The 26,292-nt window shown below is 33.6% G+C and overlaps 2 protein-coding genes and 1 pseudogene across 5 annotated transcripts; 2 read left to right on the top strand and 1 right to left on the bottom strand.

Annotated features, from left to right (window-relative positions):
- Positions 1–181: 181 nt before the first annotated feature.
- Positions 182–9,981, top strand: LOC145143672 (coatomer subunit beta'-1-like). 3 transcript variants are annotated; one of them, XM_079074816.1, is made up of 26 exons: positions 182–505; positions 710–730; positions 821–882; positions 1,044–1,098; positions 1,751–1,787; positions 1,872–2,197; positions 3,137–3,268; positions 3,355–3,503; positions 4,071–4,139; positions 4,563–4,713; positions 4,829–4,894; positions 5,032–5,220; positions 5,317–5,457; positions 5,542–5,616; positions 6,203–6,379; positions 6,460–6,551; positions 6,909–7,025; positions 7,093–7,207; positions 7,284–7,355; positions 7,443–7,639; positions 7,734–7,827; positions 7,899–8,005; positions 8,118–8,247; positions 8,333–8,504; positions 9,457–9,516; positions 9,624–9,981. In XM_079074816.1, the coding sequence occupies exons 1-25, from the start codon at positions 503–505 to the stop codon at positions 9,483–9,485; spliced, it is 2,778 nt and encodes a 925-aa protein (XP_078930942.1). In that variant the 5' UTR covers positions 182–502; the 3' UTR covers positions 9,486–9,516; positions 9,624–9,981. The 3 variants fall into 3 exon arrangements, 1 of the variants encoding a protein (XP_078930942.1); XR_013724713.1 differs by having other exon boundaries at positions 183–505; positions 8,333–8,545; XR_013724707.1 differs by having other exon boundaries at positions 184–505; positions 8,333–8,567.
- A 4,551-nt stretch (positions 9,982–14,532) lies between these two features.
- LOC145143656 (nuclear pore complex protein NUP50A pseudogene) lies at positions 14,533–18,367 on the top strand (annotated as a pseudogene). Its single transcript, XR_013724691.1, has 2 exons — positions 14,533–14,679; positions 16,912–18,367. The product of XR_013724691.1 is annotated as a nuclear pore complex protein NUP50A pseudogene (transcript).
- Positions 18,368–19,566: 1,199 nt separating this feature from the next.
- Positions 19,567–24,289, bottom strand: LOC145143640 (centromere protein C-like). The gene is made up of 12 exons (XM_079074815.1): positions 24,047–24,289; positions 22,888–23,063; positions 22,705–22,793; positions 22,503–22,599; positions 22,251–22,414; positions 21,382–22,025; positions 21,213–21,287; positions 21,027–21,114; positions 20,550–20,635; positions 20,300–20,393; positions 20,111–20,218; positions 19,567–19,950 (listed from the first exon to the last, which is right to left on the bottom strand). Exons 1-12 carry the CDS (start codon positions 24,188–24,190, stop codon positions 19,826–19,828), a joined length of 1,890 nt encoding a protein of 629 aa, XP_078930941.1. The 5' UTR covers positions 24,191–24,289; the 3' UTR covers positions 19,567–19,825.
- Positions 24,290–26,292: the final 2,003 nt, after the last annotated feature.

The following is a 26,292-nucleotide window of genomic DNA, read 5'->3' as shown; positions in this document are numbered from 1 at the left end:
AAAAAACTATTTTTGAAAGAAAAAATCCATCACAAATAAAAGACAATACATTTTTTTTTTTTTTTTTTTTTGTTTTTTGGTTTTAATTACATAAAAACATTAACATACCAATCCGTTTATTTTGAAGTTGCATCTATCTCCCAAAAATCAACCGACGGTAATTTCGTTTGAGCTTAAGAAACATGGAAAATACTTCGTAAGAAGGAAGCATCGGTCGTTGCATTTCGCATATCGAGTACTAACTCAACATTTCTTTGCATCTTCAAACCCCACCCTCTTTCTCTCTCACTATTTACAGAGGTTGCTATCATTGGAGCAGAACCACCCTCTGGATCTTAATCTAAATCGACACTCGAAGGCCTTCAAATCTCTCAATTCGGACGGAGATTCGGTCTAGTTCTCTCTCTGTTCGAGTTGTCTTGCCGGATCTCCCACTGGGATCTTAGGGTTCAGGATTCAGTCACGGATTTCCAATCAAGAGGCTAAATTTTAATCTTCAACAATGGTGAGTTTGCAGTGTATTTTCTTGATTTGCATTTTGTTCAATTATGATTTAGATCCAGTGACAAATCTATATCCGTATGATCGTTGATCCAATCACATTATTGGAGCATTGTTCTGATTTACTTATGAGATTTAATAAACTACTCGGATCTGATTTACTAACCGAAAGTTCAATCTGTTTTATGTGTATTCCGCTTTGGGGCAGCCTCTCAGGCTCGAGATCAAGGTACTTTTAGCTATACAATTTGGATTAATTTTTGTTGTTAATTTTAGACACTTACTCGATAATCATGCTAATGAGGAGCATTTTCTGCAGAGGAAACTTGCTCAAAGATCAGAAAGAGTAAAATCCGTGGATCTGCATCCAACAGAGCCATGGTACGTATACCTGTTTCTTGTAATTGAGTAAATCTCAAATAGTCGTGCATTTTGTTAGGAAAGATCCAGCATACCTAGGCACGGATTACAGCTGCCGGGAACTTCATTCAAGTGGTTTTTGATTAATCTGTTAATGGACACTGGTACTTGTGTTTTTGCAGGATCCTCACAAGTTTGTATTCAGGAACAGTCTGCATCTGGGATTACCAGTCTCAGGTATGAAACTATATTAACAATTTAAAGGAAGGGCAAGTTCTAGTTAAAATACAGGATATTCCTAATTGCATATAGAATTCAATTGTCCCATCTAAATCGAACATGTTTTTAAGATGTATATTCTCTTGTATAAAGTATCAATGCAGTTGATACAGCTGAATCACAGAATATAGGGTTCAACATATTCCTTTCATATAGAAATCTGTCCCCATCCATCATAAATGGAGTTAATATTGTATCATTTGGTAGAACATTGAGTTTATAGATATTTAGTCAAAAGCATAGTTGGCAATACCTACTGGAAATGCAACCAAAGTTTTGGTCATAACTCATAAAAGGTATTGCTGCTAACATACAATTCGAACAGATATCGAGTAGCAGTTTATTTTGATGCACTATAAAGTGACTAATATTTACAGTAACTAAAGTTTGGTTTTGGTAACATAGTAGACTAAATAGCCGGTATCACCAATTATATAAAAGGTGATATAAATCTCTTTAGTGAAGAAAAAACAAGCATTTTATAATTTATATAGGTCAATGATCAAACTCCTTCATATATGTTTGTAGATTGTTTTACCATTATTTTCTTATAATACAAGTTCCAATACCATCATCTAATGTAAGCCTCATATCATATGCATTGTCACAGGCTATGGCAAAATCCTTTGAGGTTACTGAATTACCAGGTCAGAATACATATTTCCATACACAGTTTCAGCATGATTGGAAATTAAACTCAAACATCTGATGCTTACAAAATGTATTTACAGTCAGATCAGCAAAGTTTGTAGCCCGCAAGCAGTGGGTTGTTGCAGGAGCAGATGACATGTTTATCCGTGTGTACAATTACAATACAATGGATAAAGTTAAAGTATTTGAGGCACATACAGATTACATTCGGTGTGTGGCTGTCCACCCTACCCTCCCATATATACTTTCATCTTCTGATGATATGCTTATAAAGCTTTGGGACTGGGAAAAGAGTTGGTATTGTACTCAAATCTTTGAGGGACATTCCCATTATGTCATGCAAGTGACAATCAATCCTAAAGACACCAATACTTTTGCAAGTGCATCACTTGATCGCACCATAAAGGTAATCTTAGAGCATCTCTAATGGCAGTTTTTTTATTTATTTATTTTTTTTATTTTTTTTTTTATAGCTTTTTGCTATTGCATAACCATACTTAATACCATTGGAGTGGAACACTTTTTTGTTACTATTCTCCAACCACTTAATGGTCTATTGTAGACTTTGTAGTTTTACATTTCATCCCCTCATCTCAGTAACATATTCATATCACCCTTAATTATATTTTAATTTTAAATCTTTAGTGATTTTTGAGTAATTGTTTTTTCTTATTAAAGGGCAAATTACAAAAAAAAAAAAAACCATTGTGTTATGGGTAGTTTTTCAGTTTAACCACCAATACTTTATTTTTTTCAATCAAACCATAAAGTTTTAAGACATTTTTCCAAATTAACCCTTTTGAATGTTATATCTGGTCAAACTGGTTAATTTAGAAAATATCTAATACTTTTATGGTTTGATTGGAAAAAAAATAAAATATAAGTGGTTAAACCGCAAAATTGCCCAAAGTATAGTGGTTTTCTGTAATTTGCCCTTTATTAAATATGCAAAATAAGAATGAATATTTCTTATAGAAAAAATATCATTAAAAAGCATTCATCAAGACAATCAAAATGATACCAAGCAATCATATATTATTTTTTTTTATTGTCTTTCATTTTTATAACTCCATACCTGATCACATTAACACCAATATACCTTAATAAAATGACATCAAGTTGCTTAAAAAAGACAAATTAGAGGAGGGGGATTTATAAAGCATTCAAATAGATGAGGATTAATGTTCAATTGGAGAAAATTTATAAAGATAGGTTTTTGTTATATGAAGTTAGTGAAAAGCTGATATGGCAAAAAGAAAAAGCTTTTCAAGATGTTAAGCATTGTGGATGCTTTTATAAGTTTTAATAAGAACATTTATGCAGCATTGTTTTTCCTATTTTTCAGATATGGAATCTTGGGTCTCCTGATCCTAACTTTACACTAGATGCCCATCTCAAAGGAGTGAATTGTGTGGATTATTTCACGGGTGGTGATAAACCTTATCTAATTACTGGATCAGATGATCACACTGCTAAGGTCTGTTATGTCATTGTGCTTTCACCATTTTTAATCTTTTATAAAGTTTTATAATGTGGACTTACATTCTGGAATATTTGAAACAGGTATGGGATTATCAAACCAAAACTTGTGTTCAGACTTTAGAAGGTCACACACATAATGTTTCAGCTGTGTGCTTTCACCCGGAGCTGCCAATAATAATCACAGGTTCTGAGGATGGTACTGTACGTATATGGCATTCAACTACTTATAGGTATGTTCTGGTTCTATAATTACATTAAACTAAAAATACGCACCACTAGGGGGCTGTTTTTTTATCCCATTAAGTCCTAAATGGGGAAAGCGGCTGAATGAGTAATGATGTTGGTCTGGATGAAGTACTGTATACATAAGGTCTCTTTCTTTTCTAGACTGAATAAACTGTCTGAATGTGACTAAATCAATGGCCATTTTCACCTTACATTCCAGCAAACAATTTTCACAATATTCATCAGTTTTAACACAAGAGGAGTTGGGTGCCAAAAAGAAGGGTAAATAGGTAAAGGGTTTGTGTCTTAATAGTAATACATTAAGCCATGTTTTGTGGGATTAAACCGTTAAGTAAAAAAGAAACAACCATGTATCCAGATTAAGTGCTTAACCCAGTATATAGCTAATTAAGTAAAAAAGGAACATCCCCTAAATGTACAAGTTTCTTTTTCTGGTAAAGTCAGTGTATCATATTCAAAGTTTTGTAATTCTAAAGTAAAGTTCTAGTCATGTTGAGTTTATTTCTTTCTACATTTTCTGAAAATACTCACAAATTTCTATTTTTGTGCAGACTTGAGAATACTTTGAATTATGGACTCGAAAGGGTTTGGGCTGTTGGATACATGAAAGGTTCACGAAGGTAAGTATGTTTCTTGACTATTTTTGCATTCCTGGCAAACTACAGAAAAAGTCATTATGTTTTGGACAATTCTGCTATACTTTTTTTTTTCCCAATCCAACCGTTAATGTTTCAGACTTTTCTTCGAATTAACATCTTTGATCAGATGTAACAAGTCAAAATATTTATTTTGGAAAATTACCAGTGAAACTTGATATAACAAAATTACTGGTGAAACCTGATATAACAGGTCAAAAGGGTTAATTTGGAAAAATAAAGAATTGGTGAATATAATGTTTTTTTATGTACTCTTTTTGTAATTTTCCCTTGTTTTATTACAATTTTTTCAAGTGAAATATGTGGAGCAAGATGTTTGCAATCAAATTGTGTCATAACATTTCGGATGCTTGTTTATGACTCTTGTACCCTTTTCCTTTTGTACAGGATTGCTATTGGGTATGATGAAGGGACTATAATGGTGAAAGTTGGTAGGGAAGAGCCTGTAGTTAGTATGGATAACAGCGGAAAAATTATATGGGCTAAACATAATGAAATTCAAACTGTTAACATTAAGAGTGTGGGAGCTGATTTTGAGGTTTGTGTCCATATGCTTTTTTGTCTATTCAAAGATAGAAATAAAAAGGGTTTTTTTTCTTGTATTCCAGTTTCTGTCAAAATGACTGTAACTTATTTCCTTCTTTCATTCTCAGGTCTCTGATGGAGAGAGGTTGCCTTTAGGAGTTAAAGAATTGGGAACATGTGATCTCTACCCACAAGTGAGTTGTGCCTATTATGTCTTTTAGCTTCCTACCAATTGAAAATGAGATAAGAAGGACCATTTATGATAATTACTAAAGTATAGCGGGTAAGTTGGTCGTTTTTTGATTTTTGTATGTTTTGGTGTTGTTTGCAGAGCTTGAAACACAACCCAAATGGGAGGTTTGTTGTTGTGTGTGGTGATGGTGAATACATCATATATACAGCTTTGGCATGGAGAAACAGATCCTTTGGGTCTGCATTGGAGATCGTGTGGTCATCTGATGGTGAATATGCTGTTAGAGAGAGCACAACTAAGATCAAGATTTTTAACAAATCTTTTCAGGTTTGTGGACTTTCTTCCACCACATATCCTTAGAATTTATCAATTAGCTAAAGTGGGTCCACATTTGTTTATTTGGATATATTTCTTTATAAACAGGAAAAAAAGAGTATCCGACCAACATTTTCTGCTGAACGCATGTATGGAGGATCATTGCTCGCGATGTGCTCGAATGATTTTATATGTTTCTATGATTGGGCCGAGTGCAGATTGATTCAAAGGATTGATGTCAATGTCAAGGTAACCAACTTTTACCTCTTTAATTAGATGTCAACAACATGAACATATGAGTGATATTATAATATTTTTTTTATATGTTTCCAGAACCTTTACTGGGCAGACAGTGGTGATATGTTAGCAATTTCCAGTGATTCATCATTCTATATACTACAGTACAATGTAAGATCCTTATACACCCCCTTATGGTCTGTTTAGTTGGATGGAATGGGCAGGGTAATGAAATGAGTCGTTACATTCCAAGATCATTTTTGGTTGGGCTGTAGAAATAGAATGATTTTTTTACATTTATATGTAAATACAATGTATTAACTTTAACTCTATTCTATACATTATTTTAATTATCATTAACAAACTTTTACTCAGATAACTAAAACTCATTAAAACCTAAGTAAGTTATAATTAAAAATATTATTTGATAGTTATTTCATAATGAATAAAATAACAATTCAGTTAAAATAGTGAAAGTTTTAAAAAAGATTTGGTCGTTAGAAATTACACTTTACACAACTAAAAATGGGTTATATTGCAAGTGTTCATTCTATTCCATGATAGAATGAAAAAAAAAACACTAGTTAACAAAATGGAAGAAATCACACTCCTTTAATGGTCCATTCCATTCCATTGGGTAAACAAACAGGTCCTTTTTCCAATTCCATAATACACAATCTGTTATCGTGTTTTTCTTTATGTACTTATGTTTTATAAAAGTTACAATTAATATTTATAAATTTGGTTATATTTACAGCATGATGTAGTGTCTGCACATCTAGACAGTGGAAGATCTGTAGATGAGCAAGGTATTGAAGATTCCTTTAAACTTCTGTATGAAGTGAGTGAAAGAGTTAGAACTGGATTGTGGGTTGGTGACTGTTTTATTTACACTAATTCTTCATGGCGACTCAATTACTGTGTTGGTGGTGAGGTATGATTTGTCATCAATACTTTTCATAATACCTTAAAAACATCCAGATTTTATTAATTGACCTAATATTTCTTTTTCAGGTAACCACAATGTTTCATTTGGATCGCCCAATGTATCTTCTAGGATATCTAGCTAATCAAAGCAGGGTTTTTCTCATTGACAAGGAATTCAAGTGAGTAGACTTTGATGTTTGTATTTTTATATTCAGTAAATGACATTTTTGTTCACTGCATATATTTGCGATTTTGGCCCCTAAATAGTATTCTTTTGCAAATTTGGTCCTTATTTGAGTTTCTTGTAATGGTTTTGGTCCCTGAGTATAGCTGATTTTTTCGATTTTGGTCCCAAAAAACATAGTTGTTTTACTTGGAACAGGAAACGAAAACCACATATTAGGACCAAAATTGCAAGAGAAATTATTGGGCCAAAAGTTGAAAAAACCCAGCTATACTCAGGCAGGGTGCAAAAGCGAAAATGTAATTTACTCTTTTTATACATAATCTCAATTTTAACCTTTTTTATATTTTAGTGTCATTGGATATACGTTGCTGCTCACCTTGATTGAGTATAAAACACTTGTGATGCGTGGAGACCTAGACAAAGCTAGTACTGTATTGCCTTCTATTCCAAAGGAGCATCATAACAGGTATAGTTTATTATATTAAGAATTGAGATAAACCAAAGAAATTTAATATATGAATTGTTTTCAATAGTGTTGCTCATTTCTTGGAGTCACGTGGAATGATTGATGAAGCTTTAGAAGTTGCTACAGATCCTGACTATAGATTTGAACTGGCCATTCAGCTTGGTAAACTAGAGATTGCAAAGGTAAGCTAAAGATATAATACCATTATTTGACTTTATGAATCGTAATTAATAATAACATTTGTTTATGTGTATATAGGATATTGCACTAGTAGCAGAAAGTGAGTCGAAATGGAAGCAGTTGGGTGAATTAGCTATGTCTACTGGACTGGTATGTGTTAATTTCGGTATTTAATTTTGCCTTTGGTTCTAGATAAATAAATAAATCTAAAATAATAGTAATATGAAAACATTGCAGTTGGAAATGGCTGAAGATTGTTTGAAACATGCAAACGATTTAAGTGGTCTGCTTTTGCTGTATTCTTCTCTGGGAGATGCTGAAGAGATGGCAAAACTTGCACTTGTTGCAAAAGAAAATGGAAAAAACAATGTTGCTTTTGCTTGTCTATTTATGCTGGGTAAATTGGAAGACTGTTTACAGTTGTTGGTGGACAGGTTAGTTCTTCACGTTCCATACATCAATGAATATGAAGTTGGGCAATGAACATGATATGAAATTCCTAAAATACCCTTTCTATTTTTTTTTCAGCAACCGGATACCCGAGGCTGCTCTGATGGCCCGGTCTTATCTTCCAAGCAAGGTTTCAGAAATAGTTGCTCTTTGGAGAAAAGACCTTAACAAGGTTAATCTTTTATATTTTCTTTCATTTTATTTAGTTTTTGAAGTATTTTTATTTATGAAATTGAAATGCAGGTTAACCAGAAAGCAGCAGAATCATTAGCAGATCCTGAAGAGTATCCAAATATGTTTGAGGACTGGCAAATTGCACTTGAAGTTGAAGAAAGAGCTACAGAAACAAGGTTCTGTTTGCTTATGTTGTAACTTGAGCTCAATAATTATTATTATGTGCAACTTTCAAAATGTGGATATAAAATTAAAGAGTGTTTGTGTTTCCACTAAATATATTTTCAGGAGTAGTTACCCTCCAGCAGAAGAGTATGTGAATTATGTTGATAGATCACATGTGAATCTTGTGGATATTTTTAAACACATGCAGTTGGATGATGATGAACCACATGAAAACGGAGAGTTGGATCATGAGGTAACTTTGTGTTTATTTTTGTTAAATAAACAGCTCTTGTTATTTTTCCAATTTAAAAAAGACATTTTTCTTTGTGATGATACAGGAGGGTGTAGAAGAAAACGGAAATGAAGGGGAATATATTGATGGTCAAGAAGAAGAAGCAGCAGCAGCTGAAAATGCAAATACAAATGCAAATGCAATGGATAACGATTCTTCAGATGGTGCAGTTTTCGTTAATGGTAACGAGGCTGAAGAAGAAGAAGAAGAAGAGTGGGGTACGAATAATGCAGCAACTTCGTCAGCCTAAAAGCAATTGGTTGGGGCTAATTTTATTGCTGGTGATTAATTAATTGAATTTTCTCTTAATTGCCCTCATCTTTCAGCAAATCCAACTTAACTCCACTCCACTCCTCGTAATCGTATCAAATAACTTTTATCAAGTCTTTGGTATGCAGTAATCCAAAACGGAACGGAATTGAACATTACATTTACGCTAGTATAAAAAAAATCATGGTTGTTTGCCACATAGGACTGGAATGGCTTATTCCTTCTCCTAGGCTTAATTTCAGTCCATGAGGAGGGTTTTTTTCTATGTGATATATTATTATTAGTAAATTACTTTTTATCTGTGTGGTCTTCAATAACAATAATATTTTTAAAAGTTCAGTTAAATTTATTTCTTTCTATTGGAAGATTTCATGGTATTTAATATCTTATTTTTGTAAACAATTAATTAAGATGATAAGTAAACTTTTTTTACTATTAGAAATATGTTTACATTTAATTTTTTACTGATATCTTTATTTGATTAAATTTTATTTTATTAAAAAATAACATTTCCCCTCTTTTTATCAATTCAATTTCGTTGTTTTTAACTGTGCCTAACAAACATGTTTGAATGAATCATTCCATTCCTTGAAGTTAAAGCCAACCAAACATGATAACGGAATGTAATGATCCATTCCTTTGCTTTGCTTTGTGATTCCATCCCATCATACCAAAAAGACCCTTATATATTTGCATATATCAGCCTAAAAGTAACTTGCCTAAATGAGAACAGATTCCACAATTACAAACCTTACACTTGAAAGTTGAATGTGCATAGAATTTTTAAAGGGTTATCAATCATTGTTGATTTCATATATTTCCTGTCTACTAGCAGCAGTGTATTTGTTTAGTTTTGTCTCACTCACACTCACCATCTCATCTTCATATTTGAATTTGCAGTGCTTACACCACGTCACCAAGTCGATTAAAGATGTTTCCTGCTTTATGCAACTCCTTCAGGTAGGTATATATATGAGTTTAAGTAATTCTTGTATATACTATTACACTACACCATGTCATTAACACCTATTCTCACCATATAATACTAATTAGCCCTTGTTGTTTAGGTACCTGTTTGTGGTGTAATTTTGTAAGCGCGTCGATTTTTGTATTTTGGGACATATGATATGATATGATATAAATATATAGACTTGAGACTTGAGCTTGAGCTTGGTAGTTTGAGTTTAGTTACTCGCTAGGCAAGGCACTCCATCCATTATTCTTTCTTTCTGAGGCAGTAAGTAATTTTCACCCTTCAACTCATTTACTTATTATTATTATTATTGTTATTGTGAATGTAAAAAACAAACGACTATAGCATGTAATAGGGGTGGTGCGATTCCAGGTCACACAATTATTATATAGCTTGTTTTCATTAAATTGTAACACGTTTATTTCGACTTCCATTGTGTTTACTTTCTGACATCTTTTTCTCTTATCTTCTACATTTCATACATATTTAATACTCCCTCCGTCCCAAAATTATAGTCCATCTTTTCTTTTTGGTTTGTCCCAAAATAATAGTCAACTTCTAAAAATAATTAACATTTTTACCAAAATACCTCATCATTATTACTTAACCAACTAAGCATTTAATGGAACATTAAATGCAAAGTAAGGACAAAACTGTCATTTTATTAAATAAAGTTAGTGGTAATTAATGTTTTTCTTAATATGTGTGTTTTTTTTGTCTGTAGATAATAATATTGGGACGGAAGGAGTATCTAACTTTGTTACAAAAGTAATATTGAAAAAATAATATAATGTTAAAAGAATCATTTAAAAAGTTGTACATATTCAAGTATGGTTTCGACGACTTTTAAACTGCCTGATCAGTTTAGTTGAAGTTTCTAATATATATATATATATATATATATATATATATATATATATATATATATATATATATATATATATATATATATATATATTAATTTGATATGTTAACAATAAAAATACAACTTCAAAAAAACCTATTTAATATAAAAATATGTTTAATTTATCTGTTGTGCTGGGTGTTGGTGGTCAAGATGACAAGATATGTTGTTACCTAAGGGGCTAGGGTTCATAAAGTAAACTGTTTTGTTTGGCTTTCATTTTTTTTTTTTTTTATTTGTTTGATTGTTGATTCTGACATATGCCCGATTTTATGATAAATAAATTCAGCAAGATTGCTTTTTCCTTTTTTTGACACGAATATATTCTTATACCAATAATATGTCTTCTAAGCAATCAGTTTTACATCAAACATGTTCAACCATCTTTAGCCGTCCACAAAGTGTCTTTTCTCAAACTTTGTATATTTGGTAAACAAAGTATTATATTTGTATATTTGCTTTTCGTGATCCCATAGTTTCTATAAATAAGTAACCCAAAGAGATATTCTAAGTAAACAAACCATTAAATTATAGTAGTCCACAAATCAATTTGAGTCAAGTTAAAATCAAACCAAAATCACATCTACTTCACAATTAGGGAGGTTTCCCTTCTAACCCATTGTCACATCAACTTCACATCATGTTTTGTTTGTCCACTCTCTTCCAATCCACAATACACGGAAACTCTATCTTTCCCAACCCATTCAACTCATTTGCCATATCATTATTTTTTATTTAATTAAATTAGAAAATATAAAATAAAATAAAACATATCATTTTTTCTTTAAAAATAAACTTTTGATAGTTTAAAACAAAAAAAAATAATCTAAAATAGTATTAAAAAGAACATTTAACTAATGTAATATCTTAATAAATGATAAATGTTTTGGTATTGTTTATATAAATGTTTTTGTATTGCTTATAAAAAAAGGAATGAAGAAAGGCAAACAAGAAAATTGGCAGCTTTGGTATTCCTTGGTCTTCCTCATGTGATGCATAAAATATATTATTTTCAAATTGCATGCATCATTGCATTAAACACCAAATGAATAGGTTCAAAGACCCGCTGACAACCAATAAATCACCAACCCGTTGCTCAAGGTATGGTTTGTCGACGGTACCCACGGTACCAACCCATCCCATCATCCAAATTATTTAGGACCCCGTATTCCGTTAGGAGGAGTTTGTTTCACATAACATAGCTAGATGGGAAGTGCTTGGATATAACCAAATGAAATTGGATTAAAAGAGATGGAAAAAATGAGATGAAAATGGATCGAAGGAGATGAAAATTGTACAAGCTTTCTAGCATTGTTTTCTATATTTTTATGATAAAAAGAAACAAGACATTCATGTCTTTTGTACAGACATAAGTCTGAGAGCTAATTTGCATCCAACCCTCTTGGATCAGACAAAAATTGCAATCTCTATTATGCTTAACAAACATGATCTTATGGCCACCATAGTAGTATGTCTGATATGTGAGACGTTTTGTTTGAGTTTTACCTATATGTCATCTAGATATTATTTGTTTATATATATATATATATATATATATATATATATATATATATATATATATATATATATATATATATATATATATATATATAGAGAGAGAGAGAGAGAGACTAAACTGCACAAATGGTCCCTGTGGTTTGCTTAAAATTGTCACTTTGGTCCAAAAAAGTTTGGACTAGCACCAGAGGTCCAAAGTTTTCATTTTGTTGCTTGTTTGGTCCAATTTGTTTTGATTTTTTTTTTAAATGACGGATTTTCCCCTGTTAATATGATTTTCTCTTTTTTCTTATTTGTTTTTTCTGATTTTCAGATTTGAAAAAAATAATAATAATAAAAAATAAAAATAATCTCTCTCTCTCTCTCTCTCTACCACCCTCACTATTCATTACCTTCACCAACCTTCAACCTCAGTTGAACCTTTCATCTTCTATCACCACCCAAAGCCTCCCTTCTCCGTCTCCATTCCCACCACCGTGACCACCATCCCACCTTATACTACCACCAGACACAACCCAAAAACACCACCCTCATTTCTCTATTAGAGCCTACACTACCCAACATTAGCCACCACCGACCTTACAACCCATCATTTTCTCCATCAGGATCATCACACCACCATTGAAACACCATCGACTGTCATGAACACATAATGACCGCCAAATCACTAGCAACACCAAATCTACCAAAAAATAAGAATAAGAAATTAATCAGCAAATCTGTACGTCACCTGATCTGTTTGTCACCTACTTTCTCTTTTTTCTTGTCGGATCTGGAGAGACGAAGGTAAGGGCGTCGTTCAACACATACCATCGCTAGGGAGATGAAGATGATGGAGCAAGGGTTTTAGGTAGATGATAGTGGCGTTGAAACAAGAATAACCGATTAGGGTTTTCTGAAAACCCTAACTCGCCGCCGCCCTTCATCTTCTCTGGAACGTCGTCACAAAATCGCTAGGGTTTGCTGATGAAGAAAGCGGAGAAAGATGGAGATAGACGAGGCTTGCCGGAAGAACTGTGGTTTACAGATCTGGAGCTTTGTCGAGTTGTAGCGGAGTTTTTCAATTCGCCGGAAAAACGAAGGTTTACAGATATGGACAATGACGACAAGATTAAAGCAAGGGTTTACAGATGGACGGTGGTAGCGGAGACGATAGGGGCTGAAGGTGGAGCTGAAGGCGGTGGTGGCTGACGGCAACCACGGTGGTGGAGTCGACGATAAGGGGTTCTTGAGAACCTTGAAGAACAAATGAAGAAGGAGAGAGAGAGAGAGAGAGAGAGAGAGATTTATTTTTATTTTTTTTATTTTTTATTTTTTTTAAATCTAAAAATAAAAAAAAACAAATAAAAAAATAGAAAATCATATTAACAGGGGCAAATCCGTCAATTTTAAAAAAATCAAAACAGATTGGACCAAGAAAGCAACAAAATGAAAACTTTGGACCTCTTGTGCTAGTCCAAACTTTTTTGAACCAAAGTGACAATTTTGAGCAAACCACCGGGACCATTTGTGCAGTTTATATATATATATATATATATATATATATATATATATATATATATATATATATATATATATATATATATATATATATATATATATCATTAGTTTAAATTAGAGCTACAGTTTTTGATATTTTTATATATATTTAGGTCAACTTGAATTATATTTTATCTTTATCCAGTCAATTTATTAAAATTAAAAGAAAAAATCTGTTAAATAAGAAATATGTTAAACGGGTAAAATTGAAATTTGTCAAAAATGTATGTGAATAAAAATTATAAAAGGATGGGATTATGTGTGGACTCCTCTCCATATAATAACATTGAATATAAATAGTCACTAAAATGGAATATAAATTACATAAAGAGGGGATCACAAAGTATTTTTACATAAACAAAATTTGTTTTATTTTTATGGTGTGAAACTAGGTGTTAAATAGTTAATTTAAATAATTGAAAATATATAATTTAAATCGACAAGAAAGAATGAGACTCAATTCATGATTTTAACGTAAACGTACGAAAAATATAATTTATGTTTATTTAATTTTTTTCTATACACAACAATTGATGTTTTATAAAAATTATCCAATACAATACTTAAAAATTGAAAAATTAGGTAAAAAGCTCCCATACATTATTTGTAATTGCCAAACTCAAATAAGGTAAGATAGCACACATGGGCTTATGACTGAAAATATATCCTACACCTAATTCTGAAAGTCGGAAAATTAGGTAAATAAGGTTTTTAATAATTGCATTAAAGTATCATTACTATATTTGCTAAAAGCATAAAAATAACCACATATAGGATGTTTGGATGGCTATGTGATATAAATAGTTATTTAATTATTACCTTTTGGAGTTGTAAAATTGAATTTTTATGGATTAAGTACGAGGATTATGATTGCAATTATCTTATTAATTCAATTAAATAATTTATTCCATTTTAATTTTACCAATTATGGGGTTAATATACCATTTTCGCAAAAATGTGTATACTTATATGAAATCCAATCTAACTATAGGGGCGTTGGATCAATTTTACTCATTTTCTGCTGTCCTTTAATTCAAAAATATATATAAATAGCATTAGGAGGAATCGAAAAAGGCTAGGATGATTGATCACCGTGGCAGAACATTTTGCTCGTCAATCTAGGGTTCATATACCGACCCAAAGGAGCGGCGACACAACCGTGATAACGCAACCTCCCAACACCTCCAAGGTACCGATTTGTCTTCGTCTTCTTCATTATCGTTCGTCCTCTATTGTTTACTTGTTTGTTGTTCATTTTCCGTACCATTTCCGTCTATAGATTTTGGAATCGTTGGACGTGGTTGTTTTTCTGATGGATTATTGTATATCATTCTTGTTATATTGTGTGGTATTATGCAGGAAATGTTGTCAATCTTTGTTATCATGGTAATTTTGTTTTTGTGTAGTTTGTTGTTTACGCATTTGATGATATGTTTTGCCCTAGTGCTCGAGTTGTTGTTTATTTTGGTTTTTTTCCTTCTAAGATATTGGATAGTTCGACGATAATTTATCTAAAGAGGACTCTGCAAAGTTAGGTTATGGTGTTCAGATTGTGCTTTCATGTTGATTTCGTTGGGCTTTCATTAATGGCTTAAAACCTTCAAGAGAATCTATAATTGCTAATTTGCTATGGAAGAGAGGCACAAACACATTTGTAAATCTGTGTGGTGGCTGTGTATCCTGTTCAAAAATAAGATTCTTATAACCACCAACAAGGGGGCGTAGTGGTGATCACTTGGTATGAAACACCTCAAAATAGAGTTGACCCAAGTTTGAATCTCACATGCTTCAATCTTGTGGTGGCCCTTTGTTAAAAAACAAAGATTCTTATGCACTTACTGCAGGCTGGAAACTAATGAGGATCACAGTAGCATTTTTTGCTAGATTTATATGTATCGGTGCATTATATGTTTTCCACTAGTAGCTTGACACGTGCTAAAGTATAAATATCTACAGCACGAAAAGGTCCAGACCTTGGAAATGACCATCAGCTTTAGAAAACTGAGGAAAAGGACAGTCTTCTTTTGTTGTTAAACGTAGCAATTGGCTGGTATGTGTTTTTATAAATAGATATTTGAATGACATGTCACTACAAGACAACTTTTTTGATATTAGGTCAAGGTCTCTAAGTTTCGCCTATTTTGATTGGCTTCAGGAGGTTTACTTTAACGATTTAAAATTGTAATGACCATACTTTTATGAGATACTTTAGTTACTGTTGAAAAGGAAACACAAATGTGATTATAAACTTGTGGTTGGGTGCTTATTTTGTTCAAGAACAAGATTCTGATCGAATTTCCACAGTTAACATAATTATGAGGATATTCGTAGAGCATTATTGGTAGATTTATATGTTGTATCATTTCATATGGTTTCTACTTGTAGTTTGCACATGCTACTAGAGTAGAACATCTTCTTATTGGAATTTGTTTTTGCACCAATGAGGGTCTAGTGATTCAGTGGTTTTGAAAGTTAATTAACCCCTGGTGTATCAAAGATTAAGTATTAGCACCATAAAAGCTCAATATATTGGAAAACATGATCAACTTTGGAGGCTTTCTTTAGTGACTTAAGTGCTGTAACCAGATGAGGTATTCTATGTACTTTGGACAATGAAAAACAAACGAGTTTGTCAACCCTTGTGGTAGGCGTGTATCCTTTTCAAGAACTAGATTCTGATAAACATTCCACAGTTTGAGACAGAAATGATGATATAAGAGGTAGATGTAGGATTTCACTATTTTGCACTGAAATTGCGTTTGGTATATTGTAGTGCTTGGAAACATAATGTAATTATCTTGCCATAGAATGAGAAAATTATGTTTTGTTATTACACGATAATGCAATGTAGCTAGGACCTTCAAGTGGGTTGATTTTGTTTCCAATGAAAAGGGTTTTCTGTTATTTAACCATAGAACGTAAAGAAAAGTTACAATACAACTATCTTTATTTTTGTAGTCTTTAATAGAACGACCCCTCTAAAAACTATAAAACTCAGATTAACTTATAATAACTAGGGATATAATTATATTGTAATCTCGTTGAGCTTTTCATGAATTCATTTTTGATATCTAAATAAGAAGTTCGATAGTTTTTGCTATAAATTGTGTGCTAACTAGAAGTAAAACCATATGCCTTAGATAAAAGTTAATTTTTTTTTTACTGGAAACCACTATTTATCAGGTGTGAGATGAAAAGAAAATACAACCATATCAATTTGATTATTGGGGAGAGAGAATGAAAACAAGATTATCATATTTACATGTTCCTTTGATAATCATTTTTCAAGATTGTTATTAAATCCAGAAGTTATTACTTGTTTAGTACTAGCTAGCTTATTGTTGGAACTAGATTTTTAATTTTATTTACATTAAATGCAATTCTCTTTTAAGACAACCATTTCTTTGTATTCATCTTGCAGAGTCAGAGTTTTACTTGAATCCAGTAGGAAGGAACATAAAATCACGTGATGGGGGACACAGACAACTCAATTCCACCTTCCAAAAAACGAGCAGCCGGACGGGAACTATCCCGTGATAATCCCGGTCTTGATGATGAAGAAGAAGTTTCCGGACAAGAAAACGCTACTTTCAAAAGAGCAAGTGAAGAAGTCATTGCAAACCGAAGAATCGTAAAAGTCCGCCGTAGTCAACCTTCCTCTGCCCCTTCCACCAATCCTTTTGCAGCAATCCGCCTCGTACCCCCTCCGGACCCCACCCCCACTAATCCCCAAGAACCCGACAAAACATCCCCTGATAATCTCCAAGAACCTGGGAAAACAGCTCCCGAAGAAGTGGAGTCACCAAGTAGTGTGAATAAGGAAACAGAACCCGAAGGTGCGAGTGAGGTGAGAAAACCTGGACCAACCGATCCTGAACCCAAAAAAGACGAAAAGTTAGGAAATGACGAAAATACCCCTACCGCACCAGCATCTGTCAACTCATTCCAACAGCTTTCGAGTAGCCAAAACGCGTTCACGGGGCTTGTGGGGACGGGGTTTTCAAGTTCGACGTTTTCGTTCGGTTCGATTCCGAAAACCGACTCGCCGACTTTTCCTTCGTTTGGATTTGGAACAAATGGGAACTCGTCTTTGTTTGGGACACCTTCCGGAACATCTGACAAGCCTTCCGGAATTAAAATTCCAACTATGCAGGAAGTCCATGTGGAAACCGGTGAAGAAAACGAGAAGGCGGTTTTCACTGCGGATTCTGTTCTTTTTGAGTTTCTGGATGGCGGGTGGAAAGAGCGTGGGAAAGGGGAACTTAAAGTCAATGTTTTGACCACAGGGACGAAAAAAGCAAGACTTGTGATGAGGGCACGCGGGAATTATCGGTTGATTTTGAACGCGAGTATTTTTCCTGATATGAAGCTCACAAATATGGAGAAGAAAGGAATCACGTTTGCGTGTTTGAATAGTACGGGTGAGGGGCAAAATGGTCTTTCGACGTTTGCGTTGAAGTTTAAAGATCCAGCTATTGTTGATGAGTTCCGTGAGGTTGTTAACGAACACAAAGGAAACACCGGCGGTGGTGGTGGTGGTGCTGCTGCTGCGGTGCTCAAGACGCCGGAAAATTCTCCAAAAGCATCGGATGAGTAATAAGGTTAAAAAAAAGTATCATGTTTTATGTTTGGATCTTGTAGGGCAAAATCATATATGATAGTAGTGTCTATGTAAAAGCTGTTATACAGTGTATCCATTTTGTTGTTGTCTTTTGATGGACATTTGGGAGAATGAATAACTTAACTTTATTTAGGATTCAGTTGAGGCCAAAGTCTGGAGTCTTAAATGCTGCTATTAGATAGAGCAGAGTTGGGTTGAATGTTTCTCGTACATTGTGCAAATTGGTTTTTTATTATTAGTCTTAATTGCTTATTGATTGATGGCTTCTACCCTGCAAATTTTATCTCGGCTTTTGAGTGCCAATACAATCATGTCTGATGAAGCTCAATTTAGTTAAACGTGATTTTCCCACCCACTCGATGGAGATCTTTTTTGAGTTTGGTGATTTAATCACGTTTTTTTCTTTTTCCCAACCCTTATCTAAAACAAGATAATATAACCTTTATTATATTAATACCAATATATATGTATGCTAAGATCAAGCTATATAGTTAGTGCAACTTCTAGTATATTTCAAATGTTAAATATGAAATGTGTTTAATGATTACAATCTTAAATGAATGGGGTATAATCATGGGAATAACCGTTTAGTTGCATTAGTCGATCGTTATTCCTATGGTCAATTAAAAAGATAGAAAATTATTTCAATAGAATTCATTAGTAAACTAAAATAATCACTTTACTAATTTTTTTTACTAATCAACAAAATTATTCCATGTCCTTAGAGGTCTTTAACTCTTGCAATAAAAAAATTATTAAAAAGTTTATATATACAATTACCAATTTGTACCAACCAAACAAATTGATACTATAATATAATTGGTACCATACTAGTAGCAAATATTTGTACTGTACATGCTTTAGAAAAAAATAAATGATAAAAGAGACATTTTGGAATGTTTCAGTCATCACTAGGCCAAAGTTGATGGTTGACAAATATTAAAGTTATAGCATGCTTTAATTTTTATATCTTTTTTATGTTGTTTAAGTAAAAACTTGTCGATCCAAGATTATATGTGGCAAACTCTTGTAACATGCCATATCTGATCCAGTTACAAATAGAGTTGTTTTTGAATCTGAATGTAAAATTAAGCAGAAATCCTAATATATAATCTCGTTCGCAGCACATGATTCCAAATCTGCCACCTATTACAGATGAATACCTGTCTTTCATCAAGGATAAAAGCACACCAGACACCCCCAATCATTTAACTAAAAACCGAACCAAACTAAACCCACTACAATTCCAGTTTGGTTCCAAAACAGACAAGAGCTTTGTGATTTTATTAGTTTGAAAAATATGAATATTGAACAATGTAACTTCAAACTTTAAAACAAAAATAAATAGAAAAAAAAAAAAAAAAAAAAAAAAAAAAAAAAAAAAAAACACTTTTTATAAACTTTACAAGCAAGAAACAAACTACACACATACGTGATAAATGATACATATACACATAAAGATAAATGTTGAAGATTATATATAAAAATGTGAAAATGAGTTACAGCCTTACAGGTGGGTAGCTACATGTTATTTTAACTAGTGGATACCTGGGTTTTTGTTTCACAAGCCATATGAAACTACAGTTTCAGAGTACATATCATTTTTCACATACTGATTACTAAGTAAGGCAGATTTTGAAATTGTTGCTTGAAATCTGATCATTTGTTCCAACCAAATTTAGGGTAATTGAGAGTTGGGGAAAGTGGGTCAAAGTCAATGCAGAGCGGTCAACTCAACAAGGTGTTTGTATTTGTCAGAGACAAAAGATTCCACCTTGAATCCACCCTCCTCCTTACTTGTTGGAGATAAATATTTCACACCGATAACTGTAGGCAGGCCTGCAACCAACCCATCCACATTTTTTCACATAAAATAGCCACCACATTATATATATATATATATATATATATATATATATTCAATTTTTTTTATGTCAAGTGATATGAAGTAAGATATGTTAAAAACGAAGTGCAAGTGTAAGTGTAAGTGTGCAATTACTGTTATGGACTCGAGCATATAAGAGTCTTTCTCCTTTCCAATATTCCAAAGGTCTCCTTTTAATTCTGCTGCTTCGTCTCACTCCAGATGTCCAAGAAGACCCCGCTCCTATCATAATCATCCCCATTATATCATAAATAAATAAATATGTTTGATTCATAATTTTTAACAAGGAACAGATGAAGAAACCTGCAAGGCTCTGGCGACGCTTTTTCGGATCAATCTTATTCTTCCGTGCTGCTATCTTCTTTCTCTTATTCGTTCTTGTCCTTGGATGCTCCTCCTATTTATAATATATATATATATATATATATATATATATATTAAAGACTGTTTGTTAGTGTTACTCATAAGTCATAACACGCAATTTTTTGACTTTACAGCTGGCAATATATTTATATATAAGAAATAATAAAGTGGAAGGACATTGACTGACAACCTCATTTTGCTGTTGAGGAAGAATATCCAGAATTTGAGTGGGTGCACTAACATCCAGGTCCTGAATAGAGTTGGCATCCGTTTGAGCTGAAAAGGCATCAAAATCAATATGTCAACACTCCACTCCACAGTAATATTCTAGAAAAGGCTAAAAATTACAATCCCAAAAGCAAACTAAACATAACAGATGATGCACAAACTAAAAGTTACTTATCATGAACTAATAGGATTTCGAATGGAATGAAAATGAAGTTGAAATCCAGTATTTTGTAAAAAAAAATCTTGTTTCATTTTCAAAATCTATCACATTTCAAATCTACATATGACAAAACTATTCTTCACATTGAGATGATAAAGTAACTTCATCAGTAGTGATCATCAATAAGCAGTTTCACATTGAGATGATAAAGTTACTTCATATAATAATAATAAATAGAAAGCATACAATTAACAAGGGAAAGGTTCGAACAACATAAACCTGGTTGACTCAAATCCTCCACTTCAGAGACCTCAACATTTACTTCTGGTAAAGATGATGCTCCTGCTTTCTCTGTCACATCTTCAACCTGTTACGTCAATAAATGGGACATTTGTTATTAGTTACATTCAGTCAATCTTCAAAAACTTCTTGTAATTTGTAAAGCAGTTTTTAAACAGAACTTACATTCTCCTCAGTAATGTCCTCAACATTTAAATTAACTTCTGTAACAGATGATGTTTCTTGCACCATATCTGCAGCCTGCATAATATATCATAACCAATTGCATTCAGACTTACTTCTAAACTATGAAAATATATATATAACAAATATATATGATATAAGAAAACCTTACATTTCCATTTATGTCTTTGTTTGTTCGAACATCAGTTACATTGTCATCTGCATCCTTTTCTTCCATATTATGGTCCCTGTCTTCCATATCATCAGTGGCAGTTTCTGTAATATTCTCTTTTGCTAACAAGTGCAATGTGGCAGAAACCGGGAACTCCTTGTCCTTGCTGGCATGACTTGACCCTCCACCAATGATTTTAGTAGAAGTTATGGGAGGTGAATCGAGATCATGTGAGGAGAATGGATCCTTTGATACAATTGATTTCAGCATTTGTTTTCCTAATGCAGCAATTGCTGAAAATGGACTCCTAGGTGGCGTGGGGGAGCCTCCTAGAGATTGGAAATGGTTGTTAGATAACCCTATTTGTGCAGCAAGTGTTTTCCCTTTTGTAACATCTGGCAAAGCATGTGTATTAGTCAATATGCTCTCAGGGTTTTCTACTAAATTCTTGACTGGAGAAATAAAGTCAATTCTAGGAATTTCATGGAAGTCTGGAAGTTGTAATTCGTCTATATCAACAGATTTAATCTTCATACGGTCTTTTAAAAAGGATAATGCCTGATTTCCATCTAAATTGTGAATATTACTAGCCAATAATTCATCAAAGAGCTCCTGGACCCTGTTCTCGCTTTTACTTATTGATCCTGTTCACACAAAACACACAAATCGTGTAAGTTACATAGTATATTAAGAGTCTGTGATTATTGATCATTTAAAAAAACTTTTGGCCAAGTAACTTTGTTATTTCTTCCACTATGTCAACCACATCATGATCCTAAAGATTCTTTATCAACAACAACAAGAAGAAGAAGCAAAGATACTTACATAAATATACTGTATAATTATTAAACTTAGAAGGATCAACTTACCAGTTACTTCCTCTTCCTCACATTGATGATTGGGGGTGAAAGATTCTTGTTGTAAACACTGAGTAGGTTGACTTCCAATGTTGTCTTGCAATGTCTCTTGAGCAACTGATGTATCCTCTTGAGACTGACTGGAGTATTCATGATGCTTATAACTAACTTTTCTCCTGAAATATGAGTTCAAGATTACTCTATGAGAAATTACTAGGTAAAAAAAATCGGTAAAAAAGGCTAAACTGCTTATATCAATAATACCTAGGTATTTCTGGACGACGATGCCTAACAGTAGTGGCAGTTTCAACCTCATCTACATCTTCACCTCCTCTCTGTTTCTTGAGCTCTTTCTTGGTGTCTAGAAATCAATTTTAACTTGGTATTAGTAACTTGTGTGATATGAATATGATATCAACAAACATCATGAATACTGAAACACAAAGATTAGAGAAGAACAATGTACTTTCAAACTTTTCAAAGGCTGCAAAAAATTCTTCTGGATCCTGCAGATGATCAAGTTCAAGACTTGGCTCCAGGATTGTAGAAGACTGGCTGTCAACAGTGATGTGTGTTAAGCTAACTCCAGGTTTCTAGATTAAATGTTTATGTGGAAACACAAGAAAGTAGTATGTATAATAAACTTTACCTTGTATCAGGCTTCAAAGAGAACTTTGCACGCCTCCGGACCAAACCTGGTCTGTGTTGTTGAGGGTTTTCCTTCTCATTTATATCAGCTTCACTTTTCTTGGTTTTGAGGAATTCTAAACCACCATCTACAACCGACTTTGCTTTCTCAAAATGCTTATCAGGGCTTTGTAATGCCTTAAACAATGAAGAGACAATAAGTAACAAATTTAGATCACATAGTAATCTGCATGACACATTGTACACCCTACAGCAATTGAATGTGAACACACTTGTAATAATCAATACTCTCTCCAGAGCAAATTGGATTTATATTTTGTTTCAAAATCTGCCAGTCCAGTGAGAGTTGGCCCAGAAATTCCCAAATAACTCAAGTGACACAAAATCTTCTTCTATTAACTGATTAACTATCGAATTTCATTCGCCTAATGGTTAGGAATGGATACATTATACATTATCCTCTAATAACATACACAATAACATTCTGATTTTTCTTAGTTTTATGAAGTCTGTCCCTCTAAATTTCCACTTCATAAATTCTCAAAAAGTTAAAGTAAAGGTGTGTCTTCTTAAATTTCTCCACAAGTAGATTATTTTTGTCAATTGTAGGTTAAAAAGTATTCATTTGACACCAAAATGTCAGCTTAAAGACTTTATGCAAACGGTAGGAGAACATAGTTTAAATGCTTCCAAAGATTGTTGCTTCTGAGAATGTTTAACCAGAAATAAATAGAAATCCACAAGCATAATCCGTATCTAAGAAGTTATGGTGATTTACAGCTCCAGATAATCAAAATGTACTACAATTTTGGCATGCATATTTTGAATCTAATAATATGAAAGCACTTTTAAACCATCACACGGGTTCCAACCCAACTCCCATGAAATAGACACATAATAAGAACATTGTGTGAAATTCGTATAAACCGCGTCCTGATGATCAACAGATCCAGATGATCCACCTCATCTACATGTTTGCTTATTCTCAGAAGTTATTATTGTGAAAGTAACACAGTCAAATCTAGTAACTCAAAAATCAAAAAAATCGAAACAAAACACCCTAAGCAGAAGTACTGTGCTCCCACACAACAATTAGCATAAATCATAACTGCTGAATGATTAAACTGTACAAAAAAGTTGCAGATGATCGAAAAATTCACCATTGATTTCATATACTGGTGAACAGCTTCGAGGTCTTTGGATTTCAACGCATCGGTTGAAAGTCGAAGTGTTCGAGGATTTAGAGAGAGAACAGACTGTTCTTCAAATGGATCGACAAGATTGAAGCTCTGCGTTTGATTCATTGTTGCATTTTCGTGAATAAATTAAAACCCTAGAGAGGAGAGTTGATAGGGATTCGAAATTGTTAAGAGTGGCAGGCGGGAGGAGTGAGTCCGCACAAATTTTAAAGATTTTATGTCGACTTGTTAAAAAAAATAATAATAAATAAAAAATAAAATAAAGTCAAGTAAAAAAGAGAAAAATAAAGGAAAACAAAATTAATCATTTTGTTCTTTTCTTTTCAAATCGGAATGAAAGTTAGGAGGGAAAGTGATCATTCAATTTCTCTCTACTTCATTCATTTAGTAAAACTTGGGAACACCAATTTCTTTTGTTTTCTTCTCATTTCCACATATTCCTTTCCTTTCTCTCGTTAAGTTGAACTCGGAAACCGAAAACCTGAAAGTCCCGTATGAGTTCTCCACCCACATAACATTGTATAACATCAACTTTTAAATTTGTGTTTTTTTAAGAAGTCTTTATATTGGCCTTCATATTTGGTGATATTTGGTGATTTGGTGTTAAAGACAAAGTTGCAAGTTTGGTCCTTGTGGTATGTCAAAAATTGGATGTTTGGTCCAAAAAGTTTTGGGGTTACACCGCTGGTCCAAAAGGTTTGATTTGTTGTGGAATTGGTCCAAAGGCTTAATAGTCGTTTGTGCCCTCCGTTTGTGTGAGGGTATTTCTGTCCAAAAGGATTGATCTTGTAAATTATTTGTCAAATAAGGGTAACTTTTGAATAAATTAAATTCAAGTTTGATTCCACTTTGAGTGGTCAAAATAAGAACCCGGTTAGAAAGGGGTCAAGGGATTTTTTTTTGTTCGTCATTTGATCGATCGTCAAGGGGAACGCAAAGGAAACGAATACAGAACACGAAGGGAATAACGAAGGCATAATCGATCGGGAGGAAGAGGAGATTGGAACGGGAATGAACCGAAGGCAGTCAAGAAGAAGGCACATGAAGTCAGCGAAGGTTCGATCGTTCTTCTAGCTGAAGGAAGGGGGTCAGATGGCTTCCGATTTTTCGTCGATTGATTCACAATTGGTGATGGCCTCCGGGATTCGACTTAAGCCGAATAAGAGGAAGGGAAATGAGGAGGCAACAAGGGGTGTTAGGAGGTGGTAGTCGACGATTCATTCTTCTTCTACTCCAGTCGTGAGGTGCGATGGGGAAAAACGAAGGGCACGGTAGTAGCGACTGGCACCAGTGGAGGCTGTGTTTGGTGGTCAGGCAGCCACGAGGAGGGGAGGTGGAGGCGATCGGTCGTTGGCTGGGAGAAGCACCTCCGGTGCTTCACTATTTCGCAGAGGAGAAGACGAAAGCATCAATGGCGGCTTAAGGGCGCCTCTTCTGTATCGGCTGGAAGGTACAATGGTGAGGGATCAAAAGGGGGCTTGTCGCCTCCCGTGTTTGCTCTGGGGAACTGCACAGGGGATTTGCCGGTAGGTATCAATTAATTAGGAGGATGTGGTTTAATTTAATAAAATATTAAAAGAAGGGGTGTGAATTGACAGAAATACCCTCACACAAACGGAGGGCACAAACGGTTGTTAAGCCTTTGGACCAATTCCACAACAAATCAAACCTTTTGGACCACCGGTGCAACCCCAAAACTTTTTGGACCAAACATCCAATTTTTGACATACCACAAGGACCAAACTTGCAATTTTGTCGGTGTTAAAAGAAAGGGAAAATGACATATTAGCCTTATTATGTATTTTGACTTTGTTCATTCAGTCCCTAAAGTTTTTTTCGAGTCTTTTAAGGGAACAAATTGTTTTTTGTGGGGTCGATTTGATCATTTTGTAAGAATTGAAGGGGTCAACCGGTTACCCCTTTGCCGCATAGACTTTGACTTTGAAAACTCTCACCTCTTTTGACCTGACCCATCTTTTCTCCTCTAAACCCATGACTTGATTCACCCCTTCCACCACATGTGTCTTCTTCTTCTTCCTCCTCCCTCCTTATACCATATGAAGTGTAGCTTTCTTCCTCACCCATATCACAATTTCTTCCTAATTCACATCACAATTTCTTAATTACAATCAACGGGTACCAAAATATCGCAAAAACCATCATTGAAACGAAATCTTACGTGGAAAATCCACCAGGTTGAGAAGTAC

The sequence above is a fragment of the Lactuca virosa genome, chromosome 1, assembly GCF_052849685.1.
Source record: "Lactuca virosa cultivar CGN04683 chromosome 1, Lactuca_virosa_CGN04683_v6, whole genome shotgun sequence".
Classification (NCBI taxonomy): Eukaryota; Viridiplantae; Streptophyta; class Magnoliopsida; order Asterales; family Asteraceae; genus Lactuca; species Lactuca virosa.
The sequence above is the reverse complement of the archived record's forward strand: the minus strand, read 5'-3'. Positions and strand labels throughout refer to the sequence as shown.